The 16,779-nt window shown below is 39.5% G+C and overlaps 1 protein-coding gene across 3 annotated transcripts in view; it reads left to right on the top strand.

Annotated features, from left to right (window-relative positions):
• Positions 1 to 16,779, top strand: part of LOC126185032 (regulator of nonsense transcripts 2-like) — a 229,844-nt gene that overhangs the window by 35,194 nt on the left and 177,871 nt on the right. For all 3 annotated transcript variants that reach the window (XM_049927771.1, XM_049927772.1, XM_049927770.1), the window contains 2 exons: positions 3,752 to 5,036; positions 13,650 to 13,811. In XM_049927771.1, the coding sequence (XP_049783728.1) occupies positions 3,849 to 5,036; positions 13,650 to 13,811 (1,350 nt within the window). In that variant the 5' untranslated portion in view covers positions 3,752 to 3,848. The remainder of the gene's footprint in view (positions 1 to 3,751; positions 5,037 to 13,649; positions 13,812 to 16,779) is intronic.

Raw genomic sequence — 16,779 nt, 5'->3', positions numbered from 1 at the left:
TGGAAGTTTTCCTCAATGGTCAGTTTACTGTATAGGCTGTGGCTGGGTTTTAGTATTCTTAAGTCAATTTCTATTGTTGTTGGGTGGTGATTGTGGGCTACAAGGTGGCCAGCAAATGTGCTATGGGAGCTGTTGCTTTTTAAAGCTCTGAGATGTTCTGAATATCTGGTCTTGAAGTTTCTGCAAGTTTGTCCTATGTGCACTGACAATATGAATGTATGAACTCACATGCAACACTAACCAGTCAGTGTACATAGTGTACATATAGTACATAGTGTACATATAGTAACGTAATGCAGTTAAACTAATGTTAAAAATCAAAACTTGTATACCCAAAAAATTAGGCCTAAGATCGTGTATGCGCGATACATACTTCATGCGTTTTGAAAGGAAATAGATAGAACATAAAACCTTTAATTCCCCGAGTAGATACGGTATTACTAAATATATGTTTAATGAAAACAACCTAAATTCTTCACTCAATACTTGAAGAAATGTCTTAAATTTGTATGTAAATTTGCATCTAAAGTACATGGAAACAGACACTTATATTTTTTTTTCGAGAAATACTTTGAAGCATGTGATACCTTCAATAGATAATATAAAACAGACTCTAATTAACTTTGTTATGTTGTAATATTCATGTAATTGACAGTTATTACAGAATAATGACTTATCTTCACAAGCTTAATATTGAAGCGTGTGCGATCTGCGCCAGTGCTGCCCTTCATGAGCTTAATATTCAAGCGTGTGGGATTTGCGCCATGCTAAGTATGAACTTTCAGATTATTGCCTCTAATATTGGTAGATGTTACACAGATGGTTGACTTCGTTCTCAGTTTTCTGCATGAATGTGATTTTTACAAGGTCTGTTTAAAAAATTCCGGAACATTTGTAATTTCACGCCTATGGTGTTTTGGAGCGAAATGCGGTTGCACACACACACACACACACACACACACACACACACTCTCTCTCTCTCTCTCTCTCTCTCTCTCTCTCTCTCTCTCTCTCTGCTGGAAGTTTCATTGCTGTATGTCTGTTAGTTATTGTTCAGTGCTGTATTGAGTAGAACATTGTGCCGCACACTTAGTGAATTTCGATATGGCAGAGTTAGAGAAGCAAAGCGTCTGCATTAAATTTTGCATGAAACTCGAGAAAACCTGTACACAGACATACCAAACGGTGCAGGAAGCATATGGTGATGAATGCTTAAGCCATACTCCTTGTTACAAATTGTTCACATGGTTTAAAAATGGCCAGACAGAAGTTAAAGATGACCCTTGTTCAGGATGCCCTACAATACCTACTGATGAGGCTCATGTTAGGCACGTCAACGAAACTGTGCATGCCAATCGAAGATTGACTGACGGAGAGACTGCAGAATAATGTAACATTTCAGTTGGATAGTGTCTTGCATCTTGAAATGCATCATGTTGCCACCAAGTTTGTCGCATGGCTCATGTGTTAATAACAGAAAGATCTCCACCTCACCATCTGTCAAGAGCTTTTGGATCACGCAAATGAGAACAAGATGTCCCTTAAGAGAATCGTAACTGGTGATGAGATGTGGGTCTATGGTTATGATGTTGAGACCAAGGTTCAGTCTTCACAATAGGTCTGGAAAGGTTCTCCAAGACCAAAATAGACCCGCACAGGTCAAATGTCAAAGCCAAGCTGATAGTTTTGTTTCACTTTGAAGGATTAGTTCATCATGAATTCGTGCCATGTGGACAAAGTGTTAATCAGTGGTACGATCAGGATGCCTGAGAGAAAATGTGAGAAGGAAACGGCCTGAAATGTGGTGAGACAATTCGAGGCTGTTGCATCAAGATAACACACCTGCACATTCCCCTGCGGACTTTTTTTATTTCCAAAGTTGAAAACCCTGTGGAAAGGATGAAGATTTGCAATGGTAGATGAGATAAAGGAAAATTTGCAGACAGCACTTTACGCGATCCAGCAGGAGGTATACTAAGACTGCTTCCGGAAGTGGAAATGGCATTGGAAATGGTATATCAACCGTGCAGGAGAGTATTTCAAAGGAGACCATACACAATAAGTAAAAAGTAAGTGTAGAAAAATTTTGTTTACAAAGTTCTGGAATTTTTTGAACAGACCGCGTATTCTGCGTTATAAGGTTTTAACCTACCTGTGGAGCAGGCCAGAGTGGTTGGGGGTGGGGTGTCTCCTGCTGTATGTTGGGTCTGGGAGCTCCCTGACCCTACCTCTTTGAGCTGGCTACTCTTTCATCCCTCTTTTACTCTGTTTGAATCACTTGTAGATTCAGTTTGCCTCCTTGCTACTGCACCCACTCTGGGTGTTGCACTCTGTTGAATAGTTGACGTTCCTGAGCATAATGGATCAGCAGTAGGACAGCTGTGGGTGGAACGTTTCCTTTCACATGCAGAGCCCCAGGAGCCCATCTGCTGACTCCCCTATTTCCTTCATCTTGCTTGTATTATTGATGGTACAAAAGATGTCCATTACATTTTTAGCCCTCTCTCTTTTACTATTATGAGTCTCCTCGATGTTATGAATGACCGTGTTGTTTGGTCTGTTACCCCTACTCCCCACTGTACCAATCAATCGTGATCAGTTCACAGTGCAAAGCGTGTCAGTTAACCCCAAAACACATATAAATGAAAATGTAACCATGTAAATAGATGAAATTACCTGATATTTTCTGAATGAATGATCTGTGATGAGTCACTGAAATCAGGTGACAACCATGAAGTATCTATAGCATAGTTGCCTAAAGATGATTCCTGACAGTTGCAGGGGGTTCATTTCTCACTGTGGCTGTTCTGTGTATCTTTCTTAATTGGTTGAGTAATGAAGTTTTATATACATATCTTTGGAAATGCCAGTGTCATCACAGCTCTATAGGCGACTCATTTTGACCTGCATCCATTTGCACTTGGTAGTTGAAAGTTTGCAACAGTGCTGACAGCTGTCGGAGATCTTCTCTCACCGACTCTGCTGTAAGCGTATATGTCGAGAGTGGTAAGACTGACTACGCGCGCAGCTACATTAACTCCATAGCTGGACTGTTTTGTTTACTCAGTGTTGTAGAAGTGATCAACAAACCACAGTAAGAGACACTTCAAAAAAAGCAGTGTGAGTTTGTCAGCGGTACTCTCAAAATTCCAAGAGCCAATATTCCAGTATGCATCAAGAAACACATTACTTCCTTTGCCATTTATCATGCTTAATGGTCATAATTGTAAAATCAGAGAAATTTATAATTACACAGGGATTTCTGACACATTCTCATCCACATACTATCTGCTAGTCAAATAGGAAAGGGGGGGGGGGGGGTGATTTCCGTCGCTGGTCAATTCTTTGTATAAGGGTGAAGCAAATTTGCATTGTGATTTGGACACTTTGTGAAACTTTAGTTCAAAAACCTGAGTTGTAATTGTGTTCAGATTCCATGTTCAATTATAAGTTCATTTATGTGTGGCTAGGTGAACTATTTACTAATGGGAAGTCGACGATAGCATACCACCATAAGTAGAACAGTACCCAGAAAAATGTGAGGTTTAAATTTACCTTTGAGCTGTGACAGTGTACATAGTGTTAAGTTATCCTTATCTGCATTTTATATGGTACAACTTAGGCAAAAATAGTACATCTTAAGTAACTTAAAATTTTATATTTCGAATATTTTTTGCTGAGAGATTTTAATAGTTGCACAAATGTATTATTGGAATTTTTGACACACTAAAACTGTTATTGCCTTTTACAGGCCAGGTGGACCAACTCGTTCAGCAGAGCTGTGCATGTTTTGGTGATGCATCAGAGTCCAAGTGCTTACTGAAAGACATACAGGTCATAAATTGAAAATGGATCCCTACGAGTTTGCACGTAATAAGTATTATGATACAGACTACACATACTCAGGTAATCAATTTTGTGACCATATCGATTCTGCAGTTGCAAACAGCATGAGTCATGAACACAGCAGTACCCCTTTCCTTTATAGAGAGACAGGTGTTGAGTTGGCTAATGAAAGAGTGAGAGAAAATAGTGGACTTGGTGTTCCTTTGAGACAGGATTTCTTGGGGAGCTGTGAAGGAATTTCTGACTCATTTCATTCGATGTATGATGTACCTACTTTTAGCACACACACAATGCAAGATGTGTGCAATGCTAAAGACTTCAGATACGACAATAATGATGCCGAGGATAACTCATTTTATTATGCAGCATCAGATGCTGTACCTAATCATGCAGCTTATTACCTTGCAAGTGCTAATATTATGAAAGAATGTGATCCGTCTTATCCTGTTATTTATCCACCAGCAACAGTTACAGATCAGTGTACAAACTCTGTAAAACTTCACAGTGCTGATTCTGATTCTTCACAGTTGGGGAATTATTCACAGAAATATACACCGAAATATACATTTGATCCATGTGACAGAGAATTTATTGAAGCCCTTGTTGTAAAATTGGCAGAAAAATCAGTTATGTATGCAGAGAGCAGGGATAAAGGAAAAGAATATTATGATTTTGGTGCCAGTACTACCGAGGGCAAGTCTGTAACACTAGCCCAGAATGGAAATTTATCAGCTGGACTGCCTTCTGCTTCTTCCCTTGATTTAGATAGAAGTTTTAACTATGACAGCATTGTCTCGGATAAAGAAATCAATTCAGTTTCTCATGATAAGAAGGCACTCGTTCCATCTGATGAAACCGATGCTAGTGACAAACGTTTAGACATAGAGAACGTTAATAATGTCGACAACTGCTCATCTGAACAAAATGTCGAAGATGCCACTGAAGAAGTACCATATGGTATTTCAGTTGCAGATAGTAGCACTCATCAGAGTACTGTTGAGGAAGGCAACAGTGAAGCAAAACCTGCAATTGCCCTTAGCCCTGAAGAAGCCATGAAGTACTTTTTAGAAACAAACTGCCTGAATGTTACTAGTTACAAAATACTGGACTCCAATTGGACTGTAAAGGAAATTGAAGTAACATCTGACTGGTTTCCAGAGACTACACTCGACATTGATGATGAACAACAGGTAACTCCCTTTACTTTCATTTTCTCTTACAATTTTTGCTTTTTATGTGTACTGCTGTGTTCTGCTGGTTTTTAGTCTGATATAACATATACAGCCATTTCTTTCTTAAAAATACGAGTTATGTTCAAAAAGTAAGGTGACTTCATATTTTTACGAAAAAATATCTGTTTATTCGTCAGTATTCATGTTGTCCCCTTCAAAGTAATCCCTCTCAGATACAATACACTTGGGCCAACGCTTCTTCCAATCCTCGAAGCACTTCTGATAAGCACTTTTTGGTACAGCCTTGAGTACTTCTAGCAATGCAGTTTTTATTTCCTCGATCTTTGAAAATCTTAGTCCTTTCATAGGTCTCTTCAATTTTGGGAACAGGAAAAAGTCACAGGGGACCAAATCCAGTGAATATGATGGCTGAGGCATGATTGTCATGTTGTTATTGGCCAACAAATGCCTCACAAGCAATGATGAATGAGCATGTGCGTTGCGTGATGCAAAAGCCATGAATTGTTTTTCCACAATTCCGGCCATTTTTTGCGTACTGCTTCTCGCATACGGCACATAACATCAAGATAATACTCCTTATTGACCGTATGACCTTGAGGCAAAGAAATTCATGATGCACTACGCCACGGTAATTGAAGAAAAAAAAAAGTGAGCAAAACTTTGACATTTGATCGAACTTGGCATGCTTTTTTTGGTCTTGGCTCTCTGGGGACGATTGGACTTTGGTTTCAATGTCATAACTGTAAAGCTATGTTTCGTCACCAGTTATGACCCTTTTGAGCAAATCAGGATCATTGTTGATGTCATTCAAGAGCTCCTGAGCAGTGTTCGTGCGATGGTTCTTCTGATCAAAACTGAGAAGTTTTGGAACAAACTTCACTGACACATGTCTCGTGCCCAAATAATAAAAAAAAAAAAAATTGCATGACACGAGCCGATCAATATGCCAACATCTTCAGCAACTTCTCTTATGGTAATTTGATGATTTTCCAAAACAACTGTCTTCACAGCTTTGATGTTATCATCTGTTGTTGATGTGCTGGGGCGCCCAGAGCAAGTTTCGTCATTGACGTCATCTCGGACATCTTGGAAGAGCTTGTACCACTTGTAAACATTTTCTTTTACTTAGAGCAGGCTCACTGTATGCCACTGACATTTCAAGTGTTTTAGAGCACTTAATTCCATTTTTCACTCAAAATTTGATGCAAATTCTTTGCTCCATTTTTTACAATAATCAAAAATCGCAGATCACACTAAAACATGTCTAACCTTTCTATCTGTCAAAAACAAACAAAGGCTGTTTACTTGAAACTGTGAACATATGTTCGGGACCTGTGTACCAACATAACAAAAAAAAGATCGATAATCGCATGCAATTTGAAAAGTCACCTTACTTTTTGAACAGCCCTCATACGTCGACAGAAAAAAAGCCAACACCAAGAACAACTTGTTTGAGATAAACAAAAGATGGTTAATGTGTTTCTACATCTGGAGGATGATGTCTATTTGAATTTCACTCTAAACACATAAGGGTGGCACTAGTAGTACCACTATGAGGATGCAAATCAGGTTTGTTTTAAAGATGCATTAAAATGTTTGAGAGCATTAGTTTCCTTTTAGATGGGTGTAACGAGTTGATATTAGTCAAGAATGCCCTTAAGATGACAAAAACACCACATTCAACAGCTCACAGAGTTTGAACAAGGCCATTTAATAGGGATATGAGAAGCTGAATGTACCCTCCATGATACTGCAGAAAGACTTGGCAGGAATGTAGCTCTGTAGATGATTGCTGACAGCAGTGAGCACCTTGAAGGTATGGTCGTAAGAAAACTAGACTCCAGGTGGCCACATGACACTACCATAAGGAATGACCATCATGTTCGGCATATGGTTGTGGTGCATCATATTGTCCCTGCAGCAGTAATTCGAGCACCAATTGACACCATAGTGACACAACGAACTGTTACATATCAGTTACTTCAAGAACAGCTGTGAGCCGGTCACCCTGTAGCTTGCATTCCATTGACACCAAACTACCCCCATTTGCTACTTCAGTGGTGTCAAGCGAGAGCTCATTTGAAGGCGGAATGCAGGTCTGTGGTGTGTTCTGATGAAAGCTGGTTCTGCCTCAGTGCCATTGATGGCCATGTGTTGGTTAGGAGGAGGCCAGGTGAGTGCCTGCAACAAACCTGTCTGTGGCCTAGACCACTGGACCTATTTCTGGAGTTATGATCTGGGATACAATTTCATATGACAGCAAGAGCAATCTTGTGGTTATCCCATGTACCCCGACTACAAATTTGTACGTCAGTCGCTGATGACCTCGCTGTTGAGCACCCGTAAGATCCATCCTGTACGTCAGTCTGGTGATTCGGCCTGTTGTGTTGCTGTTCGTGAACAGCATTCCAGGGTATTTCCAGAATGAGATTTTCAGTCTGCAGCGGATGTTTTCCTACAGCATAATGCTCACCCACGTACCACTGTTGTAACACAACGTCCTCTACAGAGTATTGACATGTTGCCTTGCCCTGTTTGATCACCAGATCTGTCTCCAATTGAGCATGAATGGGGCGTCATTGGATGACAACTCCAGCGTCATTTGCAGCATTAACCATCCTGTATCGATGAACAAAGTGCAATAGGCATGGAACTCTATCCCACAACTGACATCTGGCACCTATACGACACAGTGCTTGCATGTTTGCGTGCTGACATTCAACATTTTTGTGGTTTCACCAGTTATTAATGTAGCAGCATTTCACATTTGCAATGGCTTATCTTGCACTTACATTAACTTGTGAACTTGTAACAGTAATTACTTAGATATGTTGACTAGATAAATGTATTCATGAAATTTCATTACTCTACATTAATTATTTCTTGGTGTTGTGATTTTTTTCTTGTATGTGCACTTCTGTAATGTGCTTTCATCAAGTAAAACTGAGTGTTTAAAACCTGTGTGACATTAGACAGCCTTTTTTGACACACACACAATACTTCTATAAAGAAGAGAATTGTTCACAATGAAGCAGCAACCAAACATAGAAACCCTGTCTTTGTAGCAGGTTAAAAAAAAAAAAAGACTTGTAAAATTCACATGATCACCATGTCCCAGAGATTCAGTGTAAAAATTACTACTAAATTTCAGAATAAAACCTTGACTCTGCAGTGGAGTGAGTGCTATTTTATAACTACCTGAAAGATGAAAATTGTGTGCCTGATGTTCTACATTCGTAAGACATTTGACATCAAGCAAACATTTTCATTTGTTGAATGTGCATTGGCATTCATTGGTCCTGTTTCATTTGGTGCCTTTTCATGACAACTTGTGCAGTGGCCCACTGATGGAAGCTGCACGAGGGAGATACTTCTGCTAATAATTTGTGATGTCTGCTTGATGCCATGTGCAGACTGTGTGTGTCCTAAGTATTGCAGCTCACATTGAAAGGAAAGGCACTTATCTTTGTTGCATTGCAAATTTGCCACTTGTAGAATCTTGAAAACAATTCCCAAATTCTATGCGAGTTCCTGTAGATTTGTGCCTGAGACAAATTATGTCGTTGAGGTAGTTCACAGCATTTGGAGCTTTCCGAATTAATTGTTCAAAATACCACAGGAACAAACTCGGCGCACTGGCTATTCCAAAGGGGTAATCTTTTTTAATGGTAGAGACAAAATGAAGATTTATCACCATAAACCTCTGTGTGTGTCTTCATCCAAATGGATTTGCAGATATGCTTCTTTAAGATTCAGCTCGACACAGTTCACAGCACCAACTAATTTTGACAGCAGTTCTTACAGCGTGTAAATAGGATGTAAATCAATAATAGATTGAGAATTAATCGTCACTTTGAAATCTCTATAGATGCAAAGGGAGCTATTCAGTTTCTGTACAGTTAAGATTGCTGTTGCTCATAGGCTCCTGTGTATCTCTTTGATGACCTCATTCTGGTCAAGACTGTCAGGAATATTGCATGCTTTGCAAAATTTCGACACAGCATTCAGATTCAGTGCAATCCATGGCATGCAACCTTTGATACTGCATGTTGCTTTGGAAGAAATGTCACCATGTTTTTACAGCAGCTGATTCTAGTTTGATTTTATTTCACTCCTCTGTAAATGGTGAAGCCCAAAGCACTGAAGATGAAGATGTCCGGTACTAATAAACTCGTTGCTCTGTTTGAATTTACAACTGTGAATGTAGTGTGTTTATACATCATACATTTTAAAAATTGTCCTTTCGCTGGAACCTCCTGATTGCTGTAAGTTAACAGCGAACTTTGAAAAGCTTTTAACTTCGGCATTCCTAATTTTTGGTATGCCTGCAGGTTAATGATTGAAACTGATGACCCTGTGTCAAATTGAAAGTCGATGAGCACTTATACTCTAAGAGTTATGGATACTGACTTGTATTCCCAGAAAACATAGCATTTGTGTAAGGTTTCGTCCTTGACAGTTTTTAGATTTATACATGGAGTGTACTTGACATTTTATTGTTATCCATTGCATTATGCTTAAGTGTGTGCTGTTTTTGTCAGTTGTGCTTTATTTTGCATGCCTCTGCCCAGTGTCCAGTCTTTTTACAGTAATTACAACATGTGTTGGGATATAAACATTTTTCTCCTTTGTGGTTTACACCACGGCATGAACAAGCTTCTAATTTAGTATTTCTATATTTGTTTACTTACTGTTTATCAAATAGTGTGCATGGTCTGTGCTATGTGGGTCTGGCCATGCTGGTTGCATGGATGTGTGGGATGTTTATGTGAATTTCTCGTCAGGGGAGTGCACGATAAGCATGTCGCGAATTAGTGAGTGTGCATATGATTTTGCAATGAAACTTCCATTCATGAGTCAGGATCTGTAATTGAGTTATACAGTCTTTATAGCTTCGATTTAACTTCCTGAAACATTGATAAAATCTTTATGTGGCAGCAACAACATTAACTTAAGTCAAAATACTTTGCAGGTGTTTCTTAAACATTAAACTGAGAGGGAGTCACAGGTTCACAAGTTGATGTCGGTTTCTGAAGTTGAAATGCAGTGAAGCCTGCATATGCTAAGATAAAGGATTTTCGTTCCACATCACCTGATACCTTGACGCCTGACGTGGTCCTGCTCCAGACATTGAATATGATTGTTGCAGGACTCGACTTTCCAATCAAATGTGGCAGCCTCGTCTTAACTGGCAGTGGTTGTGTTTGGCCTTTGGTCTCGCTTTCTTCAAGTCTTGCCAAGCATGCTACCATGAGCTCCTGGGTTGCTGACAGTTGGGAGTGTTGTAACTGAATGCTACTATTGATCCAGCCCAAACATCTGTGATAGTAGAGTGGTTTACTGCTACAATTCTTTAAAGGTGGTGGTGGTCGTCGATTGCACACAGTAACTATCAACTGAACCACCGGCTTGAATAGAACAGAAATGTAACAACACAGGTATTAATAGTGTGTTACAAAATAGCACTTAACTGTGGTACAGTTTTGTGCATGAAGCTTGATGTCCTAAACATAATACAATTATAGGGGTCTGGTCCCAAACTCCAGCAGTCACCAGCAGAACACTGACCAGGATGTGGTGGTGAGGGCCTAGCTATGCTCGAGAGCACCGAGAGAATGTTGACAATAAGAAGCAGTAATACAGGATTGTCTCCTGAGACACGACACCACAATCAGACTGGATGAGCGGCAGCCTCGTCAGCAAGGGAACGCAAGCATGTGTTCAGCCTGCATTTCCACAGGCACAGCGAGGCATCAGGTAGCAGCAGTTACATCACTGGGCAGCTGTAGACCTGTGGATGCCAGTGACCTTCAGCTCTATGTATTGATCTCCTAAATACTCTCATTGGAGGCACAGGTTTGCACTTGGGAGACACGCTCCAAGATCCACCTGAAGTACTCACTGTTATGTGGGATCAGCCCTCAGCTCCTGTTCAGGGGACAGGAACCAGCAGCATTGATGTCTGTCACAGGAATGGGATGAGCAGCAGTAGTGGCCCTCACTCTTGAAGGTGGATGACAGACTGTATCCTGGTCATGCAGGCTTAGCCTCCAGCGGGACTGCAGGGTGAAGGCAGTTCCGTCAGTTTTGCCTTGGAAGTTGGTACTGGAGCTGTCAGCCATGAGATCCTTCCAGGACGACGTGTGGCTTTGTAGACAATCAAAAATAGCTAGGTCTGCTGAGGGTCAACCCCTGTAGCCTCCTTTCTCGCTGGTTGTCTGTAACTGAGACAAGGTCTGAGACTATGCGCTGGGCAGTCAGCAATCAGCACTCAGGAAATGAGACTTCTGTTAAGAAGGATGGAGTATTTATGTTGCCACTTTCTGTGTACTCTGCGGCAGTGTGAATGAATGCCAGTGACATCTTGTTCCTGATTTTTCCTCATCAGCTCTGCTAGTGGCTTCAGACTTGAGCAATTTCACCTGGCAGATGCTCTTTTTTGCTGGTTCGGCCTAAATACTTGTGCATTTTGCCTAGGCCTTCCTCGTGACATTCTGCTTTGCCACTAGTATAATAGTATGATGGTGTCTTTTGGTTACCACGATGACAATATGCTATGCTTGTAGACTCGGGTGCTCGATCATGCTATGGTGCTGCAATACTGGCTCAGCATTTCCCCCTAGCTGGCAGTGTGCTGGTCATTGGCAGGTGGTTTGGCTTCCAGGAATTGCTGAGGTAGGACTTCATTGAATTTTTAGTGTCTGCCAAGGACATTATCCTGGGGCTTAATAGTATGATATCCAAATAACTTACCTGTCTCTTGGCAATCAGTTTATGATATTGTCATTGAAAGTAATGTTGTAGACACTCTTGATTGTCCAATAACTCGGTAAGTAGTGACTGGTAAGTCAGAATCTAGTCTTCAGAGAACTGTACTGAGCTGGCTGTGTGCACTGAACTGAACTGAACTGAACTGTCTGACTGTTGAATAGGAACTGTTGAGTGCGACCACGGTGTGTCATCTTATCTGCCTATTACTGGAAGAAGCAGTGTAGTCCATGGTTGTCAGTGCTCTATTTGGCAGCTGTCCTCACTATAGGTGGAAGAGTAAGACATGCTAAAGAATGTCATGTGGAAGCAGAAAAGAGATCTGGATTGTGAGAGCCATCTGGAGGTTGCTACACAGAACCGAGAGGAATCAGGCGAGTGGTTGTGTCACTGTGTTGGGAGCCTCTCATGGTTCTTCTTGTCTACTTCTTGCTTAATACTCAGCACTACCTTTGACAGTGACATACCCTTGTGATATGTCCTTTACCTCGATTATATCACACGAAACGTTCACCAGGTATACCATTAAACAGTTTTATTTGCAACACAGGAAAAAACTTCACAGTTTTGGTATTAACACAAGAACTAACTTCTGAAAAAAAGGAAACACAAAGAAATTTTAATGACTGAGTAAATGCTCGAATAAATTTAGTACCAGAAATAAGTCACAGATTGAATCCGTTAGAGTATGTACAAATAAAGTTTATTATAATGGCACTAAGTATGACACTCTGCAAGTGTGCGAGATGTAGCAAAAACATAGTACCAAGTGCTCTCCACTCGACAGCATCCAATTGGCAAAGTTCCACTTCACAGTGTCTGTGAGGAGTCGATTCTGTTAGCATATCATCGAGGCAAGGTCTCTCCAAGGCAGCTGGTTGTGCTGTAACTGCCAGGTGCCATTGTGGCGTGAGCCTAAATAGTCATCTCGCAGAGTTACACTTCTGTTTGATTGGCTGAAACTTAGTTTTGGTGGACGTAGGAAATAATTCGGGCTGCACGAGCTGATTGGGGCTGTGTGCGCACATCGGAGGCTAGCCCATCCACTGGTGTCACCCACTGTTGAGTTGCTAGTAAGCTGACTGGTTTGAATTTTTGCCTCACATGGACTGGAGTACCGCTGCTGTGATATGTGTTCTGTGTTCTGTGTAGCTCTTGGCACCTTGTTCTTGATCCATGACACTCCATGGGTTATGTGAGGATGGTAGCTACAAGTATGGGATGTAATTATTATAATGAGGCTCTTCTATAAAACAATTTCACTTTTTTTTAATATTTTGAGATGTTGTTCTGTAAGTTTTAAGGTGTTTACAGATGTATACAAGACAGAAGATTTAAAAGACACAGAAGTTTTTATTTAAGAATTATTTTTATAGTGTTAGGCTGGCAGAGATATGTCTTTAAACTGAGCTGCTATTTTAGAGCTTATTTCCATATTTTATGTATAAATATTATATATTTGTTCTTATTCTTTGCCTCACACTCCTTTACTAGTTTATTTTTACATTAAAACAACATAAATACTCTGCAAGTCACTGCTTAAGAGTACTGTTTGCTGTTATTATTTGAAATAAAATGTAGTTCTAAGTAGTGTTGCTGTGTGGACAATTCAGTTTCTCATACAATAATGCTGATTCATGGTGGCTCAATTCGCTAGATTCATTCCTGCTGAACCAAGAGAAAGAAAGAAAGAAAGCTTTTGATGATTCCATCTGAATAAAAATATTCTTAACTACCATTGTGTTATAGTTTGTTCAATGTTAACAGAAAAATGTCCTTACTTTAAATCTACACATCCTGATTTTTTAAATGCTATTTAATTGATTGTTTGCACTGTTTCAGAGAAATTTGTTAACTTACGTCCAGCAAACACATCTTCGTGTACTTGTAAAAAATGAGCTGAGAAAAATCAACTACAATCTTACAAATTGTAGACCAGATGAGACATTTTTCTCGAAATTAGATTCCAGCCTAAAAAAAAATACAGCATTTGTAAGAAAACTGGTGAGTTTATCGTCTTGTAGTAAATAAATACAATATAAGGTGTGTTTGTAAACTTGCCACTTTTCTGTGTTCAGAAATTATATGTGGGTTTTTAAAACTGTGTGTTCTGCCAAACACAAGGTTTTTCTTAGTTTTAATCTTTACCCAATTATTTTTCAATGTGCATGATCTACTGTGCATCTTGCTATTAAACATAACCTGTTGGTTTTCTATTTAAGTACTGAAGCCTGTCTCAGTGTCCTACTTCAGTGCCGTGGTCTCTACAAGAAACTCACAATAGAGCAGAACTTCCACATGCAGAAAGTTATTATAGAAAATAGAAAGTTTTGAATGAATACAAAACAGTTTGCAACAAAACTCAGTTTTCAACACTTGATGTATTGTACAAAACACTTCCTCAAAGAACCCTTTTGCACGACCCTCCTCCCTGCCTCCTTCCATTGTTCCCATGTGCAGTATGTTCTACCCTTGCTTGTACACCACAAAATAGTTGCATCAAATATTTTAAATTAGTGCCATACTGCACAAAAATAAAACAGTAAATAAGTGAACAGTAACAGTGACATAAATTCTCGATGAATGTGGCAAATTTTTTTTCGTAAATCTCGTTTTTGTATGAAAACTTGTGATACAAGATGAGACTAAAGTGAAAAGGTGTGAACAAATTGTATATAATTACATCTCACAAAGAAATGCACTAAATACAATATGATGGGCAACATAATTTTAGAACATCCACTGATTTTACTCTCTGGAAAAGTATTACACTTGGAACAAGGAAACACCTTCTTCAAACTATTTCACAGGTGACATGCTGTCAAGCCATAAAATACATAAAACAACTTGTACAAGCAGATCTTTATTGAAAGTTAATTCAGATTCAGGTCAACAACAAAATAAAAATTCACAGTTCATAGTTTTAGCCTCAAAATAGAAAAAAAAATGTATAATATTTTATGGAAATGAATTGAGACTAACTGAAGAAAACAAGCAAGTGTGAAAAATGTTCGGGGTGGAGGGAAAAAAAAAAAAAAAAAAAAAAAAAAGAAGGAACGTTGTACTTTGCAGAAGGCATAATTTTAAAAACCCACAGTTAAAATGTGTTTCATTTCTGACAAACAGGAACATTGACTCTTATGATTACCAGGAATACGATTGGAGCATGTGTAGTCATTTACGGAGTCAAGGGAGTATAATGAACACACAAAGTACTGGGGAAAGAGTGAGACAAATCATTTTAAATTTCTTGCACAACTGTAAAAGTTCTCTCTTATGAGTACCAAGTTTTCCATTGTATATTTCTCAGTATTTTAAATATTTCTTTTGTTATCAATATGTAGGATTTGTTAATGAGGGTACTTTTAAGGTATCATTAGGTTACGAATCATCTCTTCTGTGCAAAATGCTGTGTTGAAAATCTTCAATAGTTCTGAGATAACGAATTATCATTCACTAGGTGAAAATTCTACTATTGTATAGATTTGTGTTAAAGATGCAGCAAACTCTTGGTTCAGATCATAATTATACTAGAAGTCAGTACTGATAGATTTCAAGCATTGCTTCAGCGAATTCTCAGATGGTATGCAAATGCTCAAGCCTTACAGATTTGCCACTCCAGATCATGAATAATGTCAAAATTGGCCCCTGAAACAATCTGACTTGAGAGAAGTTCCCAACTGTGATGCATAGGAAATGCTAACTAAGTATCTTGCATTTTGCAAGGGCTTTGTCCACCTGTTTATGGCTTGAGAAGTTGGGCATTCAGTTAATGGGGATTTTATTTATTAAAAAGTAAAAGGGGTGTTGATCTGGTAAATTGTTGAATTTGTTTGCAAATTTCAAACAGAAATAAAACTCTTGAGTCCTATTGAATTGAAATGATTAGCAATGTGATTTCCTTAGACAAACTTATACACCGAGCAAGATGGCACAGTGGTTAGTGCACTGGACTCGCATTTGGGAGGATGACAGTTCAAACCTGCGGCCATCCGTCCAGATTTAGGTTTTCTGTGATTTCCCTAAATTGCGTCAGGCAAATGCTGGGATGGTTCCTTTGACAGGGCACGGCCGATTACCTTCCCCACAATTCCCTAATCCGAGCTTGCGCCCCATTCTAATGACCTTGTTGTCAACGGGATGTTAACACTAATCTCCTCCTCCTCCTCAAACTTACGCATGGTTAGTTCAATAAAAAGCCCACCACCAGTCTCCTACTGGAAAATTTGAGTGACATACTGTCCTTAAATAATTTTTGGGCACACGATTCTCCATCTCAACAGTGATGTATAATAGTGAAGAGACTGCACAAGTACCAATAATGTACGTGGACAGGGAAAGATTTGAAATAGAAAGATTTTATGAACATTACTGTCGTTCTGTAAATTTATAGCTGATAGCGCCATGTGATAACTGAGACATAAAGGTTAAGCCACAGGCGGGAACAGTACGAATGAGGCTTAACTGATTTAGCGAGATGGAGCTGCATGACTTGTAGGAGGTGGTGTCTTCATTGCAGTTGACAAAAATATTGTGTCTACTGAGGTCGAAGTAGAGTGTGATTGTGAAGTTATCTGGAAACGTTTAACAGGGCTAGGGGAAATAAAGTTAATTGTGGGGTGTTATTACCAGCCACCAGGTTCCACCGTGGCAGTTCTAGAATCATTCAAAGGGAGTCTACGTTCTTTATCGCAGAAGTATTCGGATCATGCTATATTAGTCGGAGGCGACTTCAACCTACCTAGTATAGACTGGGATGTCTCTGGATTCATTACAGGTGGTACAGACAAGCTGTCGTGTGAATTACTTTTGAACACATTATCCGAAAACTGTCTTGAGCAGCTAAATCGACAGCCAATGTGTTATGGAAATATTTTAGATCTGGTAGCCACGAACAGACCAGACCTCATTGACTGTCAGTGTTGAGACAGAGGTTAGTAATCATGATGATGTCATTATGACTATGGTTACA

The sequence above is a fragment of the Schistocerca cancellata genome, chromosome 4 (assembly GCF_023864275.1).
Source record: "Schistocerca cancellata isolate TAMUIC-IGC-003103 chromosome 4, iqSchCanc2.1, whole genome shotgun sequence".
Taxonomy (NCBI): Eukaryota; Metazoa; Arthropoda; class Insecta; order Orthoptera; family Acrididae; genus Schistocerca; species Schistocerca cancellata.
The sequence above is the reverse complement of the archived record's forward strand: the minus strand, read 5'-3'. Positions and strand labels throughout refer to the sequence as shown.